This window comes from Siniperca chuatsi, linkage group LG19, assembly GCF_020085105.1.
Source record: "Siniperca chuatsi isolate FFG_IHB_CAS linkage group LG19, ASM2008510v1, whole genome shotgun sequence".
Classification (NCBI taxonomy): domain Eukaryota; kingdom Metazoa; phylum Chordata; class Actinopteri; order Centrarchiformes; family Sinipercidae; genus Siniperca; species Siniperca chuatsi.
The window spans coordinates 13405362-13430446 of NC_058060.1; the positions used below are offsets into that span (position 1 = coordinate 13405362).

Genomic DNA, 25085 nt, shown 5'->3' on the forward strand with positions numbered 1-25085 from the left:
TGCTCGTCTTGAGAAGACATGCAACGAAAAAGATAAATTGTCAGTTTGATTTAATAAATTATACATACACTTTTAAGATGTACAATGGTCACTGCATTAATCCATATCCATCTTTTTTTTAGTCTGCATTCAAAGTATTTACACATGTACAATTATCAGGCAGTACTTTACAAAGCAAGGCATGAATGACAATACAGATGTTGAGCTTCAAATCAAACCTTTAACTCTCACCCCTCATGACTACTCCGTTTGTCTGAGGGGGATTACTCAGCTGTCCCATGATTGTAATACATTTTGTCATCTGACCTTTGATGGGTGTGAAAAGGAATTCAGAAATCCATCAAATCCACTAAGATCCACAGGAGATTCAAAATGATTACGGTCCAAGGACTGAGTTAAAAATCAAAAAGGGTGGGGTAAAGGGGGAAACAGGATGTATGCAGGGCAACAGGTGCAAAAATGTGGCAACGTGTGACAAAAATCTACTCTGCAACAGGGTTGGGGGGAGGGACTGAGCTTGCTCTTCCAGCTTTCCGTTCGTAGTTGACAAGCCTCTGTCCAACCAGGTACCTGTAAAGAGAGATGATCACAACATTTATACTATGATTCTTACTGTTTTCAGACTTTCCACCACTGAAATTAAATTTTTTCTACTTTAAAGACTATAATTATGTCTCATTTAATTTACTGACTTGAAACATGAATTAACATTTTGAAATCCTAGGTACCAACCTTTTGATAAATGCCAAAGTACTAATAGAATAGAAATAGAAACAATAATAAAATATGTCTGCAACGAGACAATTATTTCTAGTAAGAAATGAGATGTGCAAATCAAATATAATACACTATAACACAGCTAAGTTAAATTAATTACAAAAGTGTATATAAATTATTAAGCTAAAATAAGTGTAAAGTACAATTACCAATCTAAAATGTTGCGCACATCAAAAAACCCAACTCTCATCACTGACCATAACACAAACGGTTAACTCACACAAATAACCTACAAATTGTAAAATATATGTTGATTTCTACAGATTGGTCTATGCTGAAAGATCCTTACTTGTCGTTCTTGATGTGTTCATAAAGGCGTTTAAACTGTCGGATCTGGAAGGACAGGATGCCGATAAGCGAGACCACCATCAAGAGGAATGGGTAGATTCTCCTCTGCATTAGAATCTCCATCTCTGGGGTAACTCCTGCAAAGGCAATGCACTTCAGTTACAAATTGTGTAATTAACAAACCAACAGCGACAATAACAAAATTTAAACTAATAAACATTATAATTGATGTACACATGTACTCGACACTCACCTACAGCAGGCACCACCCCAGCAGCGATTACATACGGCACACACAAGGACAGCAGCAGGACTGAGATGACAGGAGCTGCCAGTTTACGAATGATGAACTGGAGGTCAATGTTGCGAATTCCGTTTGCATAAACCTAACAAAAGAGGATTTACAGTTATTATACTGTACAGATAATTCCAATGTAACTTGGAATTTGCCTTCTCTTATCCCTCTCTTGAAGCAGGGAAGATTGTAAAGTCAGCTATTTGTTTCTTATGCAGTCAAGAGACTAAAAACTATTATACACAGCGTCATACGATCATTACATGTCTAGCAAAATGAATGAGTTCAATGTTAATATCCATCTAAAACCCACCTGCTCAATAACAGTCTTCAGCCACCACTGAGGGCCCATCAGAGTGATGGCAGCAATGATTTTGGCATGGAGCACTCCAAGAGCCCAGTCCTGCAGATTACAGAGAGATCAACGGATGAACATAGATATAAGAATTGGGAATTATGTGACAACGTTAAGGAACACAAATGGACAAACAGTAAAAACTACAACACCTACACAACAATGAACCACTAAAAAGGAAGTTCCCCCGAAAAAGACAGACATACCCATACAACACACACCCACAATCATACCTGCCAAGGGTAGAAGAGAGGTGTTTGGTCCAGGGGTACCCTGAGCGGAGCCACAATGACCAGTTCAAACAGCAGGCCCAGTAGCAGCGGGATGACTCCAGCGACCAGCAGAGCTACAACCAGGGTCTTCAGAATCTGCACAAACAAATGAAGATTGTGAAAATTTTACGCTTCAACAGATTAAGGGAACAAGTATGGTAGTTTATGTGCTATTCCCCTGTAATGGTAGCAACTTTCTTCCTTCATTGGACAAAACTGTTGCAGCACTGGCAGAGTTAATAACCCGAGTAGAAGCTACAAGGTTGGGATAGTACTTCTAGGCAGATGCCGGCAGATTTTTGGATATCGGCTAATGAGTTTGTAATAAGCAACCAACCATTTAACAAAAACATAGCATTCAGATCCAGCTCCAGACAATCTAATGGCTGCTCACAGATACCTACCATGAGTGTCCACTCCTGGACTTTGAGCATGATGACGGTGCGTCCCTGGGGCATCCAGGCCAGCAGCACAGTGACTCCGCGGATAGACAGCCAGCAGACATACAGGCCGCAGGCTGCTGTGTACAGCTCGTGGATTTTGGAGTTTCCTGTCCAGAAGGACATCAACCATCGCCCGGTGAACACTGAAACATGCATGTGACAAAACAAACATTACAGTGATCCTCAGGTCTGGCTGACGAATAAGTGACTTACTATTTGAGCTAGAACATTAAAAAGAACCACTTAACCCTGTAGAACCCTAAGCGCCCGTTCTATATTTCACTATAGCGCCCGTCATTTTAAAATCATTCTCAGTGTATCAAAACACTATACATCGTAAAGTTGAGATCTGATTTATTTTAAAAAAGCGTATTTCGACCCAGTTTCCACTTGTAGGCTAAAAAGCTAAACTGAGCGTCCCCATCTTTATAATCTTATGGATGCTGTAAGATTGTGTTGTGAGAGAGATTCTGACCCACAGTGCATTGTGGAAGCAACACAGTCATTGTGAGTTCAAGTTTGTTGCTCAAAATCACATGAAAAATCACATAAGCAGCAGAAGCAATTCTCATTGAATGTTTTGATTGTTTGGCATAATAATATATTAATTTCATGTAGGCCTATACCTAATTAAAATAGGATGCAATTATACACTATGACTTGTTGACAAAGCAGATGGGGAGAAATGCTGTGGATCACATTCTTGTTGTAAAATTGATTTGGAGTTATTCTATCTATGTTTAGAATCCATTGCGTCTATCATTGAATATTTTGATTGTTTGGCATCATTACAGTTTTTCATTTCATAATATGTAGGCTACACCTTAGTAAAAATAGTCTACATAGAATGTTATTATAGGCTATTATTGGCTCACTTTGAGTAGAGTTTGTAGTGACTTGCAGTTTTGTTAATAAAGTTTCTTACAAAGAAAAAAAGTGTGTGTGAGGAAGATAGGATAATTGTGAAGTTAAAGGAAATCGCTATTTACAAGTTTTAGTGCTGTTTATTGTTTTGTCTGGTGTTTTTGTGTGTGTGTTGAATCAAACTCTGTCTCAACAGCTACACATGCCACTCATTTGGTATCAAATTAAAGAGAAAGTTTTGTTTTTTTTTGGTCAATTTCTTTTTGTTTTTGAGATAGAGCTATTTGTTTGGATTGAGTAGGAAAATGGTCATTTAAGTGAGGGTTCTCAGTGAACTGCAGCAACATTTTAGAATTCTACTGGGGTCTAGAGGGTTAAACAGCAGAGGCATGCATGCATATATATATACATATATATAGCTTCACCCTTTAATTATGGTTTGGGTGTGGGTCTACAAAGTAGAAAATTGCTGGTTGTGCTTTATGTCACCACATCTCACCTGGCAGGGTTAGGCACACCAGACTGGCCACCAGCAGAGTGATGCACATGAATGCTATAAGCAACACAATCTGGAGAAAAGAAGACAAAAGTTTTAGAATACAAGTGAATGTAGTGAGGTAATCAAGCTTGGACATATTTGACATGTAGAAATGTGTCTGTAGTGTATTTTATAAACTACAATTGGAATTTATAGGACAATTGACAACAGTTCACATGCAGATCAAGGGCTTTAATATAAATGAGGAGTGTAATAATTGGGTGTTGAGTTGCATGGCCTCAGATGTACAGTTAAGTGGTACCTACAGCGTAAATTTGTGTGGAAAATATATATATTTCTTAATAAAGAGACTTTATGCAAAAATAAGGCCTACAGCTTCTATTTTATACTCAGTTATGAATGATAACATATTTAGAATAACCTTAACTTAGTTTTGTGAATTATCACAGAGTATGTTAACGCTTGGTAAAACATAACTGAATTTGCATTTGTATGAAAAGCTTGTGGTGCCAATTATAGCTTTTTTCTTACTAAAACTGCAACCACACAGTTGCAAAATGTCAGCCATCTTACATTTTGCAACTTTATCAAGAAAAAACAAACTCAGTAATACAATTTATTATTCCCCAGAGACTGCTCCAGAAACTGCAGTGGTGAATGTCGAGACTTTCTCACCCTGAATGGGAAGCGAAGGGGTCTGTGGTAAGGCTGGAATCCCACTGGTCCCCCTTGCTGCAGGATGGCCTGATGGGCTGCATGCAGCCCCTCGCCAACAGCTGGTGCAGGGTTGTTATTGTTGTTATGGTGACCAGGAGGAGGGTTGTTATTGTTGTTGTTGTTCACAGGCTGGTTCGCATCATTGTCCTCCTGCTCTCCGAGGAGGTACGAGTGGAGATCTCTGTGGAGGTAAAGATGTGTTTGGTTATAGACAGCCAATCTGAGAAAAATCAGGGGCTTAGTGAGAAAATGTGTGTGGTGAAGTCATCAAAACAGATTGTAAAAAAATGTAAAAATGTATTCAAACTTGTTTACTTACAGTAAATATCCAGCACTGACTGTCCAGGCCCTGACCAGGCCTTTGAGCCACTGGCGAGTGTGTCCCTGCTCCAATAGAGCTGGCAGCACAACCTGAAGTAATAATAGCTCCAAAGACAGCTCGCTGACTGGGGCATCACTGAGGGGAAAGAGGTGGACAGAGTCAGAATAAGCCATTTCAACAGTGTGTGCCAGGGCATGAACCATATAGTTACACAGTGCAGTTCTTAAGACTTCTGTTATCAGTTCATTTGACAAAATCAGACTAGTGAGTATCTGTTTTCTCTTATGTTCTTACACCATAAACTCAAATGGGTTAAGCCACTGCAACTCTTGCTTTTCTATTGTTTTTCTTTTGTTCAAGATGTACTGCAACAAGATGTTGGGGCTATCTGGCCTGAAGCAGAAGTGGTTTCACACATGATTTCAGAGAGACAAAGCAGCAGCTTTCACACAGTTTATTGCTATGTGACCTAAATTTTGCTATGACTGCTGGTCACCTGTAGAGCATGACGTTGTATGGGAGGAAGGTGGGCAGCAGTAGTTTGATCAGCCTGATGGGCAGCCACAGCATGAGCAACACGATTGAGCCGAACACCACCACGGACAGGATGAACCGCCGCAGGTGTCTGTAGATGGGCAGGTGAATCATCTCCTGCACCGGGTTAAAATCTGGGTCATTGAGGTTTCTTAGAAACCACAGCACTCCTGGCCTCAGCACCTGATGGACAAATAACAAAAGTTAGATTACATTTAAATTCTGAGAAAAAAAAAGAACCTACAGTAAACTAACTCAGGAAAGCCCCTTCATAAAAAAGTAAACGTCACTGTTTGTCGTCAGGCTCTTACCTCTCTCAGTAGGAGGATGAAAGAAGCAAAGTAGAAGACGTAGACCATTCCCACAAGCCAGTGCAGGAACATGGTGGTACCAGGGGCTGATTTAAAACTTAACTCTCTGTCTTTCAGGGAGGCATCAAACATCTCCTGCAGGATGAGGAAAGTAAAATGTTAAACAAAGATACCATTTAGATTTATTCAAATTCAGTGTTGGTTCTAAGATGATGAAATCACAGTTGGCTAGATGATAAAATGTGCTATGAATAACATTTGCACATGCCATATGCGAAACAGATTAAAATCAGACAAAACTTAATCATTTTCTGAGAGTACATGCAGGGTGAAGGATTCCTCCATTGTTATTCAAAGTTAAGTCCCATTTTCCATATTGGCATTGTTCTCTTATGCAAGTGCTGTTGTTTCTATTTTTTGTGTGGATATTTTAGATTCTATATTTTACATATTTATTACAACTTCTAAAACAGCACTTTAGCAGAGACCAAACTAGCTTTGTCATCAGAAGCTCAATTTAATTTGTGGGACAAACTGAAATGATAAAGATAGCTTATTCCACACAGTCCATTTTCAGGCCAATTAGATTCTTTTCACAGGTGAACAGCTGCAGAGCAGGAGGTACATGGTTCCCTTCTGCTGTGTAAGCTGCTCCACCTGTTCTGAGGCAGGTTGATTGGCTTGGGAAAATATACCCACTGGCTTACAATGAGTATTATAGGTGGGAAAGCTTAGGTGGCCACTGGAGGTGGAGAGGAACTTGGTTTCCCGTCTCTGTGCCAGTTAGCATCAAGGGTGAAAACTCTCTTGACACATAGACTTTCAGAAAAGGAGCATGAGAGCCAGGCATATGAGACTCTCTCCAATCGTCCAAGCCAGTTTGTTTTCTAAATATATGAACTGTGTGATCAACAGCATCTGCTTCTGTCCTGGACATCCCTGTTGAAAGCCACTTCAATCACTATGTGACAAACAGACAGCTGTACAGGGTACAGAACACCACTCTCATTTTAGCAAATTGTGTTAAAACAACATATAAGCATCCACTGAAAATTCATAGGGAAGAGAGACAAGTTCAGCTGTCAGTGACACTGGAGGAACCCTCTGAGGCTGGCAGGAAACATGGATACTATTTCAGAAAAGTATTGGTCACTATAAAATATGATACTGTATCTGTAACTACATCAGAGGAGAATGAGAAATAAAATGAACCTTTCTATTACCATGATAATAATTCAGGTTTGGTTCCAAACCTTCCTTGGAAGAATGGGATCATTAAAACAGATGTATTGAAAGTTAGAACAAGAAGGACAGCAAGAGAGTCTTACTAAGGAGCAGATGTCAAGCCACCAGCCACAGATGAGTGGAAAAACACCAATCTCCACGACAACCAGCAGAGAGACCTGTAATGGAAGCAGAGATGAGTCTCAGTAACAATTTACACCATATGTAGATAAATTTAAAACTTAAAACTCTATAAAAAGGTGGTGAAATACAGTAATGTGTTTTTTTGGGAGAGTTTGTGTAAATAACTTCATGACACTATTAAAGGTCTGCCTTTGTGGGCATCCTATTAATGCAGGGTTCTTTTTTAACGGATTAGGCCATCTCAAGCCTGAATATTTATTGTGACTGTTTTTGGGTCATACTGTATTAAATTATTGCTATCCTTCAGCTTCTGTGTATGACTAAAAAAAACCAAACAAACTTATGACTTATAACTTGTTATGTTCACGTAGTAAATGTGAGTAAGTGAATACGTCTGTCTATATTTTCACCAAGGACAGTGCCTACATGATTTACACAGAGCAGAAATGCACTTAGAGGCGTTACCTTGACAACAATGTAGCAAACTCCTAGGAGACGTCGGGAGCGCTGGAACCTGACCAGAGCAGCCAGTCCCTGAAATACCCATTAAGGATCAACATTGCTTACACGTTTACACCTGCAGAGACCCAGCAGAATAAATTTCACATGCACTGTCTGTCCTTGTAATAATGTGAGACTACAGCCAATGGGATTCTGTTAGCTTTTACATTTCGGTAGAGCATAGGGAATGATGGTGTTAGACAGAAGGATACATGACAGAGGATGAGCGTCATAGCCAGCAGTATGTAGCCCACAATGGTTGTGATTAAGCCCTCAAAGTGGGAGGCTTGGACCTGAAGAAAGGTACAAAGTTGTAGTCAAGCAATTAAATATAGTTCAAGAGACACATTATTGCATAATAACGCTGAGTTGATGAGAGTGGTTTCTTACATATTCCTCAAAGCCAAGACCAACGACAGAGAAGTGCCCAATGTGGTAAGGACAAAATGCTGAATGGAGGGGAAAAAAACAAGAAGAAGACATTTTTCCCTTTGTGGCATATAAAGACAAATGGAAATCAACCTGCACCACTGCTGTAATTACATAATAGATAACAGTAGATAAAAGTTGAGATATTGGTATACCAAAAAGGATCAGGATCATATAACTCTCCATTAGGTTTTAATCTAACTGTAACTACTGCTGTGCAAAGTTATTTTAAACTTTTTATCAAATAAATTCAATCAATCAGTCAGTCAGTCAGTCAGTCAGTCAGTCAATCTTTATGCTTATGATACATCGTTATTTTAGTCTACTTACCAAAAACCAGGATGAAGAGTGTGTTGAGTGACACTACCCAAAAAACATGCTCCTACAAGACAGAAACGCAAGAGTGCTCAACTTGTAGGATTTTAACTTCCAAACTCATCATACAAAACAATCAGTGTAAAAAAAAACATAACTGACAATTATGGATATAAAGACTTACCAAAAATACCAGTGAACCATCCAGGCCAAGCATCTAAAAGGGAAATGGATAGATTTTAAGTGTTTCATGTGCATAGATGTAAAACACAAATTGAAAAACCTCTGATAGAGTTTTGTAAAGTGTGTACAAGGCATGGGGGTGTTTGGAGATGGGTAATGTCATGCAGAGATACCCTTTCCCATGTGAGCTCTTCTGCCGCTCTGTCCCACTCCAAAGCATTCCAATTCATGTCATCTACAGAGAACGACATTAACTTGAAATATAATAAACATTAATACATTCACAATGGTCAGCAACTTAAAAAGTATCTATATAAACAGCATAAGGGTGATCCCACCTAATTCCATATCATTGTCTAAATAAATTCCATATCCTGCTTGTCAGATATGTCCACAGCATTACAGTGCACCATATGGAGAGAGGACAATGCTGTTATTGTGTTTGTCTGGTCAAATGTTTTTGAGTTGGCTTTTAGCAACAACACAGAAAAATAATAGCTAAGAAGGCTGTTACTGTTACATTATTAATGCTGTTCTGGAAAAGCCCCTGAAGTGCAGAACAACCTATTGTGAAGGGTTTTCCATTGCATTCATTTAGCTGTGGTGACACCCCACAGCTAGAATAAAGTATAATACAATCACAATTCATTATCAGCCCTTTGTGCCTCGCCTACTGCAAAATCAGTCCATTAACCATGGTAAAACAAAACAAATTAGTGTGATATGAGTGCTACGGGTAGCATCTTGACACACTGTTATATCATTCTCAAATTAATTGGGATGCCTTGGCAAACTGACAAATGAGATCATTGTGGAAGCTATTTGTATGCTCTAATGCCAGTGGTACTGTTTGTTCTAGTGTTTCTATTTAAGACTGCATTTCCATGAACCCTGTTGTTTTCTGTTGCAAGAAGAGTCTTGTTTGTTGGTTTTACTGGAGACGAAATATTTTGGAAACACTTTAATTCATGATGTTGTGCTCCATTTCATTTGTGCATGACCCGCACCACTTTCTCAGTGTTTTGTGACAATAAGCAATTTAATTTTGTTAAGGTAAGGCATTCCAGCATATTTCCATAAAATCTGACCAGGCAGAACACAATGTGAAATGTGATGGACAATCACTGTTTATGCTAATACATGTCTTAAAATGAATGATTTTTATATACTGATGAAAACACTTTATAGCCTGACAACTGTTCTTACTTCAGTTCTGACAAAACCTACAGCTACACCTGCCAGAAAAAACCTTTGATACTGTGGTTAATTTACAACAATACTAAACTGAATAACAGTTCCTTATCAAATTCCAACCTTGTGCTCCATTGTTGGGATCTGCATCTTCAGCTGCTGCTCCCTCCTCTTCTTCCAGCTCTGGGTCATCACCTTGGTCTGGGGGGACATCAGGGGGCTCAGGCTCTGCTTCATTCTGGGCTGGTGGATCAGCAGGGGCTGGCTGCGCTGCAGGGGGCTCATTAGCTGCTCCTTGGCCTGCAGCTTGTGCCTGAGGGTGAGGAGAGAGGATGCAGGCTTTAACAGAGGGAGATGACAGTAAGGGTGATATTTTTGTTTAGATTTTTTAAATAAAAGAAATGTCTTGGCCTCATTGGCATCAGTCAAGCAAAGTACCTCATTGGCTTGTCCGGCTGCATTTGGTGGCGGCGGCTGGTGCTGCTCTAACCACTGGGGGGCGCCACCATGGACTATCTGTTCTCTGAGCCACACCAGACTGATAAATGCACACAGCGTGCAGGTGACCACAAAGCAGCCCTGTAGACAATCTGCAAGCAGGTTCTCTCTGCAGGAGCACAACCATTAACACATATGTAAACATACAAAAACGCTGAAATGGTCCTTTAAAAGTGAGCTATGAGGAAATTAAGAGAATAAAATAAAACAGACTAGCTTTCACTAAGTTTAGCATAATTTTCCAGGCTAGTGTGTGTAGTGTTGGTATCATCACTCACGTAGAGAGCATGTCCAATGGCAGTGTCAAAAGTGAGCTCACAGAGCCGGTAAACAGACACTTGTAGATGCGACCTGAGACAGATAAATAAATTTGTGTCATTTTGCACATATTAAATACATTAAAAATGTTTCAGAAAATACTGCACTGTAACAACTTACATAATATGTGAGAATTAAACAGATCTAACCTAAGGTTCTTACACTGAGTACTGAGGGGGGATTTACATATCACACACAGCATTGCCTGTTATGTTGTGGCGCTAAAGCTGTAATTCTCTTGATCGTGTTAACCCATTAGCTAATAAGTAAAGCTTTTGTCACTGTCATTTCGTAAATAACTGATACACATTTCCTCTTTCTGGAGCACATGCTACAAAGTGCCTAAATGTGCAGAAAAGGGAAACGCTTCCTTTCACCCATACTGGGACAGAACAGTGGATATGGAGTTACACTTAACAGTATAATGAACATCTACCTTCAAATCTATGAAACAAACTAATCAGCTAAAATCACATAACCTATTATCCCTCATTGCTTTGATGAATCCATTTATGAAGAGAAGACATGAAAGAACTGATACAAGTTGTAAGAAAGGTGTAATTACATTCAGTTTCTCTCTGCATTTGCGTTTGTGCCTGTACTACTTACATGCAGTGAGAGGAACCACCCCGAGCCAGGCGAAGGCCACCAGTGTGTAATGAAACCAGTAGCGGATGGCCGTGCCCACACTGGTCAGCAGGCCGGCACAAATGTCCTGGATGGGCAGACGTGATGGCATGTCTGGGGAGTAGACTGAAGTGGAAAGAGGGAAAGAGTGAACCAGAGACATTTAAATTATCTTTTATGTCTGATAATAATCTAAATATTATTAATTAAATTACTGTATGAACAAAACAAATGACTTTCAATAAATGACTAATCACATGTAAAAAGGACTGATTAAAAAAAAAGAGCCATATGGCCCCATCTGTAAGGCTTGTTTAGGAAACTTGAGGTTGTTTAATATATCAAAGTGGTTGATCCATCAATGTCACAAGTACTTACTTGGTGTGAAAGCAAATCTGTGCTTGCATAATTCACAGTACTCCTTCCTGCTGTGCTTTAGCCACTGGACCAAACTGTAAAGCAACATTTAGAAGGTCAAAAGTAGTGCACAATTCAACAACCTAAAACATGTGCTTGTTGAGAATTTTTATGGTTTTATGACATCATTTTGCATGTGTGAAATAAGGGAGAGTTATTGGAAAACTGAATATTCACATCAGTAGCAATGGAGACTTACTGCAGAGCACATATCACTTAAAATAACCACCTTTAAAATCCCTAAAGAACATTTAAAAACAAATGAATGTGTGTGTATGGTCACATTTGATATTTCAGAAGTTCTGATTTCAATCGATTTGATTTATCTTTAACTTTGGATTAACTACATACTGTCTCTATAAACAACTCCTGTGTTGCATGTTAACTTTGTGAGACAAAGACAAAGGTCTATAGTGTTGACCCAACATTATCTTTTTCATGGATACCACTGCTATAACTTTTTTTTTAATTAAATCAACTTTCTTTAATGATTATAACTCGTCAGTTTCGTCAACATAATCTGATCTAGAAAAATAAAATAAAAGCAACCCTTTTCTAACAAGGCAAATAACACATTTACACATTATATATTTAACACACACCTCTTGTGTGCTAAACCAGCTGCCAGAGGCAGATTGATGTCTGTCTGTACAGGAGGAATACACAGCTGAAAAATAGCAGTCTGCCTGCAAAGACCACTGCCTCTCACAAGCCAAAGATCAATAGAAAATACATTTCTATTAGAAATACCAATTTAAACTCTAGCCTGAAGACATCACATAACACATCGGCGAGGAAGAAAAGTTACTTGCAACAACCCTAATTAAAAACATAAACAAAAACAGCAAGTTGACCATGAAAACATAGTGCAGAGAAAATTAAATGTCAGAAAATGAGAGATGGATATTCAACATACACGTTAAAACTCCAACCTTGCAAACTGTAGTAAGAAAAGTGCTTGATAAATTCCAGTCATTTACAGCCTATGCTCAAAGTTTGTTTTCAGAATATATGGATGAACTTCAGATGGCATCAAATTAACAGCTAAAACATGCACTGTGTTTTGAAAACCAGTCCGTGTTTAAATGCAGACAGGTTGCTTGTTGACTTGCAGGGAACATCGGAGAGAGGGAGAGCGATGCCAGGGAGAAATAGTTTGGGCCAATGTGACACCAAAAGTTCCCAGTGGTCTAGAACTAGTACCTTTTTGGTGATGCTCGGATCTGATAAAACAGCTGCCACAGCTGCCCAACAAGTAGTTGGAGCATGAAACAGGTGGAATTCCACCATGTCGGGACATCTTGAATTAGTTTATGCTCAGACAGATTTTGTTGTTTTTGTTTGTCCCCGAGTACTGCTGTTGCTTCCGCACTTCATTTGAAATGTCCTACGAGACGTCTGGATGCTGCACAAGTGCGCAACGCGGGGTCATGTTTGATGGCTCCAGTGATGCACAGCTGTATTATATGGCCTGCACACCTCACTCCTTCTGCAGCTCCCCATGAGTCTTCTGAGTGCAGTAAATCATATCACATAATATTATCCAACCTAATGTTAGCCAAGCAGAGAAAATTCAGCGAACTTTTTAAATTACTTGCCAAATTTGTAGTAATATGATGGTACACCAGTTTCACTTTGCATAACTGGCACTGCACTTTTTTGGGATCATCATCAGCAATCTTAAAATGCTTCCAAACTGGCGATTTCGTCGACATCTTTCTACAGTCATTGTTGGTATGAAAGTGATGATGTCTTGATGGAGCGTTGAGTGCCAAGCGAATGCAGATACACAATATGATCTTTTTTTGTAAGTAATTTACTATAATAGTGTTAGAGCCAAAATAGATTTTGTGTTACTGTGGTTATATAAATGTAATGTATACAAATGTACACATATGACAGCATTAAAGAACTGTGTCATTAGACCTACACAGAGCAAGGTTATACTTATGTTACAATTCAACTTACATCATTCGAGGTTCCCACTCTAGCCCCCTGATGTAAAATTCATAATGTTTTATGTACCATGACTGAAAAGTTGCACCGAGACCAGCATTATAATTCCACAACAGCTGGGCTTTCTCTATGAAACTGGCCATATGATGTAGTTAACAAGCTCAAAATCAACAAACACATTGTAACATATATTCTGGTATACATTTGTACATTCAGTAGTCTATGGTACATAGTGTGCCTGCTACCTGAGTGTTGGTCTGTATTTGATTTTTGTTTAGTAAGTAACCACAAGGAAATAAGACAAACATAGCTATGGTTAGCTGCAGCCTGCATACATTCAGCACAACTATACTATCCAGACACAAAAGACTGTTATTTTAAACGTTATGGCAGTGACTGTGAACTAATATGGATACAGACTGAGGTTCAACAGTTACCACAGAACAATCCAGGCCTGACCTTTGCTTCTGCCTGGGGATTTCCATGCACCTGACCCTCTTGTAACCAGTGATGCTCACACACAGGACAGATGAGAATACAGCACAATCTCCAAAATACCTGCAGTGGCTGGTATTGTTTTTAGCAGGCCAATACCATATCTAAGGTAATCCCAGTAATTTGGGATACTATTCAACCAGGACGTGACGGAGGATGAACCTGTTCTGCGTCCTTTCATGATTCTTCAATTAGATATGCTATCAAGCGACCACTATAAGGCATAACTTATCCAATTACTTAGCAACCACACAATATAACAAATCACTTTACTGTACTAGTCAAATTATAATGTAAACACAGAGAGAAGCATTCTCTTGGTTGGGTTCTTTAAAGACATTGTGCACAGAGGTAGGATAGGAACAACCATGTTGGAAAAAAATGGAAATATGGTAAACATTATACTGTGCTCTTTTAGAAACAATAAATTATAATACACATAACAAAAAAATAGGTTGATTAAAACCTTCAAAATCAGATATAAGCAGTTTATCTTTATTTCAACCTTGCACAGGACCAATAATAAAGACATCAGGTTCATTTTTGAAGCGGGTATGAGGGAGATTACCGTAAACTAGGGTTTTGGAGTAACTTATGCAACAAGTTAACACAGTGTCCAGTGTCCTAATGTGAATGCTGGTTACTCACTTTATTGTCAATGGTCTTTTTGTGCACATGTATATATTTAATAAAGGGGGAAAGTTTTCTGGGGGGGGGTCTGTGGAAAAAAGTGGACAATAATAACAGCTTACCATTCCTGGTGGATAAACTTGATACTGCCAGTGCAGACACAGGGGTGGTACAGGGGTTTGTCTGGGGTCCCCTCAGAGCGGCACACACGACAAATATCCGCTACACACACAAACAAACATACAGAACGTGTGAGTAAGTATAAGATACCCATCGCCAAAGTCATGTAAACCAGAGATGTGCAGACAGAGTAGGAGGACTTGGGCGTGTTAATAGACAGGTGTCTTTTGGATGGAAGAATTTAATCTAAAGGCATAAAGCCGATAATGTTAGATAAGCAAGATCCATACATTTAAGTGAGTTACACAAGAAACTTCGCTTATCTGACGTTACCATACATCAGGAGACTGATGACATCACCAGTAACTTCTAGTCCTTTCTACAATCTCTACTTCACAGTATGCTATCATATAGAGCTCGGCTGCATTAAAACAACGTTTAGCAATCATCTCCCATCTTCATGAATTAACCTCACACTCCATTGACAGGCTATTGAGCTATGCTAGTCGGCTAAGTTAACCACTAGCAGGCCAGCTCAGCAGCAGGCTTGGTTCTCAGTGATGCACTTAAGAAGCTAACGCTAGTAAACCCCAGCCGGGAAGCAACAAGCGACGCCTTTGGTTATTTACCTTCTTCGGCAGTATCCATGTTGTTCGCCAAGCACCGGTCACCGTTTCTTCCAGGAGTACCTTGTACAGTGAACCCATCCACGACACAGACAATATCGTTTAGCTAGCTAAATTAAGCTAGCGAGACGAGTGTATCCTTATGTGTCGGATGCATTGACAATCATAAAATGGTTTCCCCACAGACTGAAAACCAGCGATTGCTTCGTTGTGTCCTCTCACATCCAGACTGTGTTCGCCACTGAACAAAACGTTTTATTTTTACGGTGTATTTTTAATGTAAAACGATCAACTTGAAAAACGCTACATCCTCCGTGTTGCTGAAATGACAGTTTAAAGCTGGGAGACAAACGGCTAGCTGAGCTGGCTAACGCATGCACTAACGTCACTGCTAGCTCCTGTCACAACAGTTTTACTTTACCGCAGCGGTTCAACATTTACGGCAGGGAAACTTCCATAACAACCGTCACGTGGTTAGTGAACGGCAGGCTATAAATGATATCTCATATATATGTGTGTGTATATAAACACAAGTCAAATGTAAATCTGTATCTACATTGCAGAAAGTGATTTCTTCGAATTTCTTCGCTTTTACTCTGATATTTTCAGAAACTGGGTATCAAATATCCATGTTGAACAGCGACATCTGCAGGATGTTACTTCAACCAACAACTTTTATATAACTTATTTGCACCTCTGAACAATACGTAGAGCAGAGTAGAGGTAGATCTGAAGTTTAAATACTGGTGCCCATCTTGTGAGAAATTTCTTAAATGGTGTAGGTATGTTACTACAAAAAACAATGATTGTTAAAATGGCAATCCTCCATTTGGAGCTTTATGTTCACCTTAATTACTCTCCAGTTTATTTATTAAATTTTGCATTAAAACTGCACAGTTATGCAAACTTTAAACGCAATTTGGGATTCATGTAACTACCATTTCAGCACGCTGTTGTTTCTCTTTTAACAACAATTAAACTGTTGTTACTAATTGCTTCTTTATTTTACTTCCAATTAATCACTCTTTTTTTGCTTTACCATCTTTCTTAACCATAAGTACAACGTATTTAAACATCACCGATTACATTTCATATGTACTGTTCTTGGTGAAAGAATATATGGATAACATTGAGCCAATAGTTTCCATGCTTTTTGTTTAAATGTTTTACACTTCACACCAACACTATAGGTTTTAAGATGATGTATGAAAAAGCAAGTGTGAAATGATAGTGTGCTATCAACGGGGCAACCCAGCGGCGCCGTGGCTTAGTTGGTTAAAGCGCCTGTCTAGTAAACAGGAGATCCTGGGTTCGAATCCCAGCGGTGCCTTTTGAAAGACTCCAATTGGGGAAAGCCGCGTTGTAAAGATATAAATATTCAAATGACTTGTAAAAAGATTCGGCCTGTTTTCTGTCATTATTTGACGCTATAAAACATTGCAAAAAGTATTTGGTCAAGCCAGCAATAAATACAGAATGGTACCGGAAGAAGCTGCGTTGTCTTGACTGCAAGAATTCATTATAACGCTGCACAGAGGGAGGAGACAAACTGATATCCGCTTCAGAAGTTAATTTAAAATGCATAGAAGCTGCAGTATTGAAGAAAAAGTACAGAGCGAAATCTCCACAATATCTAAATGACTCATTCATTATAAATGGCCATTTATTTGGTCAAAATTTTAGGTTCCAAAACTCCCATGAAACTAGAGTGAAATTGTATGAATTTGACTATGTTTTCTAGGTTGCTGTAAAAGGAACCAGTCAATGTCGGACCAGTCAAGCGAAGGAAAAGCTCCTCATGGCAGTCAACCCAGTGGTATTGTTCCCAATGATCAGTCAATCAATCAATCAAAACAATGTTTAAGTTAGCTGATATGGGTTAAAACATACTTACATATGGCTATATGAGCCTTTGCGTTTTTTAATCTGTTGAATGATTTTTAGTGGCTTATTCTGGCTCACTTGATGGAAAAAACTAGAAGCTGTACCACAAACATGTCAAATTTTGACCATTGCCTTTATGAATATTACTATCAGACAAGGTATTTGCAAAAGACCGCAAAGCCATTTTCTTTTGATGTAGAGTCCACCTTTTAAGTGCTCTTTGTATAGGCAACTCGTAACATTTGGAATGTAGAAACTTACAGCTTTTATTTTGAAGGTCGTGGCAGGAATTTTATTCTTTGTCTTATCTACTGGACATTGACCCCACCATTTACAATCACCGACTTCGCCTCAACTTTTTGAGCCCTACAAAACCTTTCAGATTGTTTCCTCTCTCATAGTAAAAATCGGAAAACACCACGGTATGTCTCTGATCTGTGCGACTTACAAATTCTTTTGTTTGAGGCTAAGAGGAGACACTGGGAAAGGGTAGATTTGTGCAAAATGCTTTGTCACTGTGTTGCTGAAATGCTTTTATAGTCTTGTTTAAGTGACTCCCAGGTCTATTAAAGCACACGACAGAGAAATAAAATTTTACTTAAAATGACCCAAATCACCCTGAAATTGCCTCTTTCCAGCTGACTTCCTATCTGTCTGTCTATTCCTGTTAGCAGATGGCAAATGAAGCCAAGCCATGTCCCTGTGATATTGGTGATCGGATGGACTATGGAGGGCTCGGCCAGGAGGTCCAGATAGAGCACACCAAAGCATATGTAGTGAAACCATCCACTGCTTCTGACAAGGCAATCATTGTCATACAAGACATATATGGGTGGCAGCTTCCCAACACAAGATACATGGCCGATATGCTGGCTGCCAATGGATACATGTGAGTAAAAAGTAATGACATAATGATATAGACACATATGTGCTTCTTAAAGTAACACATGGTCGTGGTGGTGAGTACTTATTTAACCCAGAAGCTTTTAAATCTGGTTTATTTTGGCCAACAGTGATTTCTTTTGCCATTGTTTGCTCTGAGCAGTGCTGTTTGTCCAGACTTCTACGTTGGAAAGGAGCCATGGAGTCCATCACACGACTGGTCAAAATTTCAGGAGTGGCTTGAAGACAAAAAGCCAACCAACATAAACAAGTAACTAAACGCCTGTTTTCAGCTTATGTAGCATTTCCCAATTTAGCTCTAGTAGGTATCAGCATTTAAGGGTGTGTATTAAATAGGGCAATTATTGACATAATCTGGTGTTGTGAAAGGCCTGCTGATCTCATGCATTTATTGGCCTTCTTCTTCTGTATACAATAGTTTTAAGACATTCTGGTCATAATTCCTTCCCCAGAGAGGTGGATGCAGTGCTGAGTTTCCTGAAGGAGCAGTGTGGGGCCAAACACATTGGAGCAGTGGGCTTCTGCTGGGGAGGGGTTGCCACACATTACCTTGCCCTGCACTATCCAGAGATCAAAGCTGGAGTGTCAGTCTACGGTATGGCATTGCTATAGTAAAGTTAATTTAAGGGTCACGTCATCTGTGTCTTCCTAATTCCATTGCAGTATTGCAAATAAGCAATCTCTGTTTACAAAATGTTTTGAAATTATACATTGGTACAAAAACAAAAACCAACCCACAATGTGCAGAACTTTGTCTAGATGGCAGTGGTGCATGTTTTTATAGTACATGTTGGAAAAGACTACTCACATCTAGGAATGTACACCCACCATTCAGTCACTGTGTGTTCAGACAGCAAAGCATGCAGGATGGTTGCTGTACAGTGGTTTTATGATTGGCTTATATGATATTGTGCAGGGATTGTTCGTGAAAGAGAAGACAGGTATGAGCTGAAGGGTCCTACGCTGTTCATCTTTGGGGAGAAAGATGAGGTTATCCCACTGGACCAGGTTAGTACGCACGAACTCAGCTTTCATAAATACAGCCTACATTAGAATTGATAGTGATGGTATAGCCGGCTTCACCCTGATACTTGAGCATGAAATGGTATTCTTGCAGCAACATCATATGCCTCTGATATGTTAAAATACACCAGCAATTAAACATATTTAGTCAGAATAAAAGCAGAAATGGCACAAGGAACTTCTGTGGTGCAGAAGTTCACTTTAATATGCCATAATCTCTGCCATGTAAGCACTGACAACCTGTGCTTACATACTTTTGCTCTGCAGGTGAGTGTCCTTGAAGCAAAGCTTAAGGAGAAGTGCACAGTGGATTACCAGGTGAAGATCTTTCCTGGTCAGACTCATGGGTTTGTCCACCGCAGGAGTGAGGACATCAACCCAACAGACAAACCCAGCATCCAGGAGGCCAGGACAGACATGCTCAACTGGCTCAACAAGTACATGTAAATGAGAAGGTCAAAAAATTCAGCACAGGGATTAAGAGCCAGTTACACACAGCATTAGAGTTGCAAATGGTACTTTTACCGGTTGTCTTCCAAATGTTTTTTGTAGGTTTCATTTTAGAGATCTGGGTGTTCACGTATGGACCTGTGGATACTGAGGAAATGCGAATTTTAATTGTGGAGCCAAACCTATTTAGCACTTTTGCCTTGTGCCAAATATATATGGATGCAGTATGTTGTCTTAATGTAAGAATTCAAGTAATAAATAACATTCATGGTATGTGGATTACAATTTTTTTTGCATCAGCTTGTCAACTTTGTGTATAAATTCTTAAAGTTTCATATGACATGTAACATACACCTGATGTAGAACACACAAATAAAGAGTATTATCAGTTTGGAAAGTTTCAATGGACCAGAATTTTAATGGGGACTCTACTACAACAGCTTGAACATTTTGTATTAAATATGCAGTGCGGTTTGGACGTAGTTCCGGGGAAGTGCCTAAACCCTCTAGAACAGCTCAGAAATCTTAAAGTGTTCCAGGAGGCCTTCAGTCCTCACTCTCTCCTGGGCTTCGGATGTCATCAATCTTTAGGACCATCTTGACTACCTGAGTAGCCAGCGAGATCTGCTGCTTCTTGCCAATCAGCGTCTCGACCACATGCTGCTGCTTCATGTCTGTGTAGGAGAAAGACAAAGCCATTCAATATCATGTCATCTTCTTGCCATCTGCTTTGACATTAAAGTGCAGTGTCGCCATTGTCTGACAGTTGGTTCCGTACCATTGGTGTTGTTGTGCAGACAGTCGATGCCAAGGTACGGGTTGGTCTCTTTGACCTGTCTGGCCCTGACCTCTGCCATGGTCTGGATAGGGTTCAGCCCACTGTTCTCAGCCAGCGCCATTGGGATTACCTCCAGGGCATCAGCAAATGACCTCATGGCATACTGCTCCAATGATGGGCACTATAGGGGAGAGGGGCAGAAATAAAGACGATCAGAGCAGCAAGAGAAACAGCATCTTAATGGTGGATTGAAGAATCTGAACTTGCCAAAAAAAGCGTCAAACATTTATTCTCATTCTAAAGTAATACCGTAGTTAATTTTGCTCAATTCAGAAAGTATCTGTGGATTTTAGTGCTTCCCACCTTATCTGCAGCCTGGTTGACAGCCAGAGCACATGCAATCTCTGAAGCTCCTCCTCCATACACAACACGGTTGTCTTTGACCAGATTGCGAATTACACACAGAGCATCATGGAGAGCACGCTTGGCCTCCTCAATGATCTAATGAGATAGATAAAATAAAAGGTGAACCAAGAGGGATAGATGAACATAAATAGATACCATGGCATCAAGTAAAAGTCACATTTGTGCTTACCATTTTGTTGCCTCCACGGATGAAAATGGTTACAGCCCTGGTGTTTTTGCACTCCTGGATAACCAACATGTGATCCTTTGTAGTGCCAAAGGAGATCTCCTTCACCAAACCAGCTACGCCAAGCTTCTCTGGTGTTAACTCACAGAACCGTGGCACGATGCGACCACCTGTGGCTATGGCGATCAACTGCAGAGAAAACAATTGACATTGGATATCTTAAAACACAAACAAAGAAATATTCTACTTCATAGTTTTCTGCTCATTGGCGCCACATGGCCATAAAATGTGAATACATGATTGATTTTAAGTGATGAAGGACGTGAAAATATTTTGTTCAATAGTAACTTTACATTTACTTCCACAATTAAATAGTTACTTTACATGTGACAAGCGCCTCTCACCTCAATCTCAGGCCCTCCGACCCAGCGCACGGCTGGCAGCTCATTCTGAAGCAGAAGGTGGTTGGCTTCATCATCAAAGCCCCACTGGCAGATGGCCAAGTTAGCACCAACGCTTTTGACCTGAAGTAAGAGTTTTAAGGTTAACCACATGCCAATGCAGATGTGAAGAATTCAGTTCTAGTACCATTCATACTGCAGTACTAACCTGTTGGATCATCTCCTCAAACTTCTCCTTTTCATATTTCTGAAGGGCTTTGTAGTCCTCCACAGAGGTCACATCCAACTTATGCTTGGTCTTGGGCTTAGGAGGCTCAAACGGGCAGGTAAGGATAGCAATTTTAACATCTTTCAGAACCTGAGTGGTGACAAAGAAGAATTGATGTTAACATCATTATCTTACAGTGGTCACACAAAAGGAAAACGCAATATAACATGTAGTGTTTGGCTGCAGCACTATAAAGCAATTAACTGTCCTTATGAGCTGTAACTCTGTACACTACTGTTAGCTTTTTACTGTTTACATACTAACATTTTCCTCAATCTCTACGCAATACATACATTTAACTTCTTGAGGTTACATTCTAATAGACAATCAAACAATCCTTAAATCATCTCCATCGAAAAAAAAAAAAAAAAAAAAAGAAAATTCTGAGATATTTTGTCATATACAGTAGATGGATGTCAGACATTTACATTTAATTCATCCTTATGCACTGTCAACTATTTGATTTTGTGCGATCAAAGATAAAATTGGAGAGAGCAGATGACATCATCTGAGAGTGATATTCCTCCTCTTGTTTGTACCTTGGGCATCTGAGGGTGGCTGAACTCCTTGTCAACTATGACTCCCTTGACGAGCTGTGTGTCCTCCAGCTTGCCTCCCACTTTGCCTTCCACCTTGATGAGCTCAAAGTCTACATCCTTCCTCTCCATGTCGGCCACAGTGAGGATGGCATTCACTGCAATCTCTGCCATTTGTCTGTGGCACCGGTTGATACTAAAAGACAAAAGTAGAACTTTAAGATGTGATATCTTTGCTGATGTCAAACAATAAAAGTATTACAATATAACTGTCCTTTGCAATACCAACAACTATAGAATTGTAGCTTATGAGTGAAAACATGATTTAATTGTTTCTCTGTTTTACACCTGAAGTACAAAATAGTCAAGAGAGCATATGTACACTCAGTTACCAGTTTATTATTAGGTACAATACAATTAACATGAACTATCTTAGATTGCTTTCCATTACTTAACTGCATTCAGTTGCTAGTTTTAGTTACTCCTAGCTAAAACTAATGCAGTTTAATACAACAGTCCTGCAATAAATCCTCCTTTCATGAAGTTGAAAACAGTTTCAGTAAAAACTGAACATTATAGAGAGGTGTTGATTTCAACTGTATGGTCATTTGAGGCTGTAGTTAGTGGTGCTGTAGAATTGTATTGCATTATACTGAGAGGTCTTTCTAATATTTTGTCTACCCCATTTATGTAATGAACATTATAAACCTTCATGAAGGTAGGATTTATTGCAGGGTTCTTGCATTAGACTGCATTAGTTTTAGCTAGGAGTACCTAATAAACTGGCAACTGAATGTAGTTAAGTAATGAAAGTAATCTAAGATTGTTCCTGTTAAACACTGGTGTGTCTACAAGACTCACATTTTGGATCCCAGTGTTGTCATGGCGGTCTCAATGAGTGGTTCTGTGTTGTTGGGATCGCAGGGTAGGGTTTCCGCAATTTTGTCCAGCTCATCAATGGCAATGCGTGCGGCCTGGTCATAACCGTCAGAGATCCTGATGGGGTGGATCCCACGGTCCAGCAGCTGCTCAGCCTGCTCAAGCAGGGCCCCAGCCAGCACTGAGGAGGAAGAGGAAAATACAGTTAGACAATAATACAAACAAAAACTTACATATGATGAAATATGTCAGGTTGTCTTGATTAGAGCTGCAACAATATTACTCTTTTCAAACACATACATTTGATTTAGCGTATTCCTAATACATACTATTTTGTTTTAATACGGCTGCAGGATGCGTAAACATTTCAGTGTATTTATGAAAAAGCCAACACCCTCAATGCATTGAGACTGAGATGGTGTTAACAGAAACTCATGAATAGCGTTCTTTATATTGTCGCACACAACTGTTATTTAGTAATAACTGAAGACAAAAGTACCTCAATAAAATGCATTCAAACAAAATCCTGCTGCTTTTAGAGATAAAGAACGGCTAAATAATTTATTCCTCTACAATAAAATACAAATATAAATTTGGATTTGGATTTAGCAGAGCCATTTCCAGCACAAGGCTTGGCACAATTATCACTGTGTCTCAAATTGAGGGTGTATAATGATTTCACAGCAGTTATTGTCTCCTTTTCAGTAACGTCCATCAAGGGTTGCATGATGTTATGATTATAAACAGGCTAGCGGAAAGGTATAAATCCAGGTTTACAGCCCATAAAAATCCCCCTAGACCCCTCATCCTCCTTTCCCATACCAACAACTCCAGTGGTTCCATCCCCAATCTCATCATCTTGGGACTTGGAGAGCTCCACCATCAGCTTGGCAATCTGGTGGTCCACATCCATCATGCTGAGAATAGTGGCTCCATCATTAGTAACAGTCACCTCTCCATCCCTGTCAACCATCATTTTGTCAAGACCTGGATATGCAAAAAGGACAAAATGATTCAGGAGAAGTGACATGTGAGCTTGGCTAAAAGATTAAAATAGCTGTTACAATTGTATGTGGGAAGGATACTAAATTGAAAAAGTAGTAGTCAAATACATTTCATTTTCTTTAAGTTACACAAAAGCTCAACATCTACGCACTTATCCAGCCCTCTCAAATGATAAACCGTTTTGACACAAGGTCAGATGTGACTGCTCTACATTGGTTTATACTTACCATTAGGTCCCAAAGATGTTTTAAGTGTTGACGCAACTGCCTTGGCTGCCATAATATGAGACTGCAAAAAACAAACATTTCCATGTGAGCTCACATTTTAAGTAAGATCTTATTCTTGGTATCTATACCGAAGACAGATTGAAATTGCCATCTGCGAGAAAGAGTTGAAACTTTACTATGGAAATGATGTGCATCCACAATGACCATTTTGTGTAGCAACACCCAGTGGCTGAACACTCCACAGAAAGCACATGGGCCTCAATGTTAGCATGACTAATATATCCTTTGACTAATGCTATCCTGGTGCTATTGCACCAAAAGCGCAGCTTGTCAGTTTAACATATGCTTAAAACTCATAGCCTTACATATTAACACATATCGTGTCGGCTTAACGTATCCAACGTCATGCAACTAACAGCAAATTAGCAATTTGCTAACCAACGTGCTACAGTTGTGCCCCGCTAGCTAGCCCATTGTACCTTCAATGCGTCAATGCCCGATAACCGTGTCTTCCTGTCCTGGTCTTTAATGATGATGAAAGGCCTCCCATACTCATCGAAAGCCAGTGTCCCCGTAGCAGACATGATGACTGAGGGATTAGGACACTTAATAACTGTTCAACGGATAAAATAATGAGTTTTTACGATGTAAATCTGGAGTGTGGCTTAACTGCAAGCCGCACGGATCTGCCGGCGACTTCTGGAAGGCTCCACGGGCGGGGAGGGCGGAACCAAGTAGCGTTAAGTGTGTTTTATTACACATTTAAACACCTTTTTTATCCAGAACGA

At 39.6% G+C, this 25085-nt stretch overlaps 4 protein-coding genes and 1 non-coding gene across 7 annotated transcripts in view; 3 read left to right on the forward strand and 2 right to left on the reverse strand.

Annotated features, from left to right (window-relative positions):
- Nucleotides 1-33: 33 nt before the first annotated feature.
- Nucleotides 34-15769, reverse strand: LOC122866849 (E3 ubiquitin-protein ligase MARCHF6). 2 transcript variants are annotated; one of them, XM_044177022.1, is made up of 25 exons: nucleotides 15355-15769; nucleotides 14728-14827; nucleotides 11486-11559; nucleotides 11090-11233; nucleotides 10441-10513; nucleotides 10103-10271; nucleotides 9788-9977; nucleotides 8647-8708; nucleotides 8475-8507; nucleotides 8306-8357; nucleotides 7937-7995; nucleotides 7759-7839; nucleotides 7511-7579; nucleotides 7006-7080; nucleotides 5678-5812; nucleotides 5329-5549; nucleotides 4830-4967; nucleotides 4469-4691; nucleotides 3794-3863; nucleotides 2392-2573; nucleotides 1949-2083; nucleotides 1674-1763; nucleotides 1319-1451; nucleotides 1067-1202; nucleotides 34-570 (listed from the first exon to the last, which is right to left on the reverse strand). In XM_044177022.1, exons 1-25 carry the CDS (start codon nucleotides 15371-15373, stop codon nucleotides 483-485), a joined length of 2751 nt encoding a protein of 916 aa, XP_044032957.1. In that variant the 5' UTR covers nucleotides 15374-15769; the 3' UTR covers nucleotides 34-482. The 2 variants fall into 2 exon arrangements, with proteins under 2 accessions (XP_044032957.1, XP_044032956.1); XM_044177021.1 differs by having other exon boundaries at nucleotides 8602-8708.
- An 838-nt stretch (nucleotides 15770-16607) lies between these two features.
- trnat-agu lies at nucleotides 16608-16681 on the forward strand. Its single transcript has one exon. It is a non-coding gene; the product is annotated as a tRNA-Thr (tRNA).
- An 817-nt stretch (nucleotides 16682-17498) lies between these two features.
- cmbl (carboxymethylenebutenolidase homolog (Pseudomonas)) lies at nucleotides 17499-19884 on the forward strand. Of its 2 annotated transcripts, none has more exons than XM_044177037.1 (6): nucleotides 17499-17657; nucleotides 17910-18124; nucleotides 18281-18388; nucleotides 18591-18733; nucleotides 19055-19146; nucleotides 19429-19884. In XM_044177037.1, exons 2-6 carry the CDS (start codon nucleotides 17910-17912, stop codon nucleotides 19606-19608), a joined length of 738 nt encoding a protein of 245 aa, XP_044032972.1. In that variant the 5' UTR covers nucleotides 17499-17657; the 3' UTR covers nucleotides 19609-19884. The 2 variants fall into 2 exon arrangements, with proteins under 2 accessions (XP_044032972.1, XP_044032971.1); XM_044177036.1 differs by having other exon boundaries at nucleotides 17513-17657; nucleotides 17907-18124.
- Nucleotides 19885-20009: 125 nt separating this feature from the next.
- cct5 (chaperonin containing TCP1, subunit 5 (epsilon)) lies at nucleotides 20010-25062 on the reverse strand. The gene is made up of 11 exons (XM_044177028.1): nucleotides 24777-25062; nucleotides 24298-24358; nucleotides 23888-24052; nucleotides 23048-23246; nucleotides 22190-22382; nucleotides 21591-21740; nucleotides 21386-21505; nucleotides 20985-21170; nucleotides 20753-20890; nucleotides 20390-20570; nucleotides 20010-20285 (listed from the first exon to the last, which is right to left on the reverse strand). Exons 1-11 carry the CDS (start codon nucleotides 24879-24881, stop codon nucleotides 20158-20160), a joined length of 1626 nt encoding a protein of 541 aa, XP_044032963.1. The 5' UTR covers nucleotides 24882-25062; the 3' UTR covers nucleotides 20010-20157.
- mtrr (5-methyltetrahydrofolate-homocysteine methyltransferase reductase) overlaps nucleotides 24927-25085 on the forward strand; it is a 32773-nt gene continuing 32614 nt past the window's right edge. Inside the window, exon 1 of the mRNA XM_044177026.1 lies at nucleotides 24927-25041. The gene's annotated coding sequence lies outside the window, so the exon portion shown is untranslated. The remainder of the gene's footprint in view (nucleotides 25042-25085) is intronic.

What these genes read in the sequence shown, in the direction of transcription:
- cmbl (XM_044177037.1), top strand. Translation starts at nt 17,910, where the DNA reads ATGGCAAATGAAGCCAAGCCATGTCCCTGTGATATTGGTGATCGGATG. An exon ending in AAGCCAACCAACATAAACAA is followed by an intron (nt 18,389 to 18,590) that starts GTAACTAAACGC and finishes TTCCTTCCCCAG; the next exon opens with AGAGGTGGATGCAGTGCTGA. An exon ending in AGGTTATCCCACTGGACCAG is followed by an intron (nt 19,147 to 19,428) that starts GTTAGTACGCAC and finishes TTTGCTCTGCAG; the next exon opens with GTGAGTGTCCTTGAAGCAAA.
- LOC122866849 (XM_044177021.1), bottom strand. An exon ending in ATGGTTCACTGGTATTTTTG is followed by an intron (nt 8,358 to 8,474) that starts GTAAGTCTTTAT and finishes TCTGTCTTGTAG; the next exon opens with GAGCATGTTTTTTGGGTAGT. An exon ending in GTCAGTGCTGGATATTTACT is followed by an intron (nt 4,692 to 4,829) that starts GTAAGTAAACAA and finishes TTACCTCCACAG; the next exon opens with AGATCTCCACTCGTACCTCC.
- cct5 (XM_044177028.1), bottom strand. Translation starts at nt 24,881, where the DNA reads ATGTCTGCTACGGGGACACTGGCTTTCGATGAGTATGGGAGGCCTTTC. An exon ending in TGGAACCACTGGAGTTGTTG is followed by an intron (nt 23,247 to 23,887) that starts GTATGGGAAAGG and finishes CTTCCTCCTCAG; the next exon opens with TGCTGGCTGGGGCCCTGCTT. An exon ending in TCCGTGGAGGCAACAAAATG is followed by an intron (nt 20,891 to 20,984) that starts GTAAGCACAAAT and finishes CTATCTCATTAG; the next exon opens with ATCATTGAGGAGGCCAAGCG.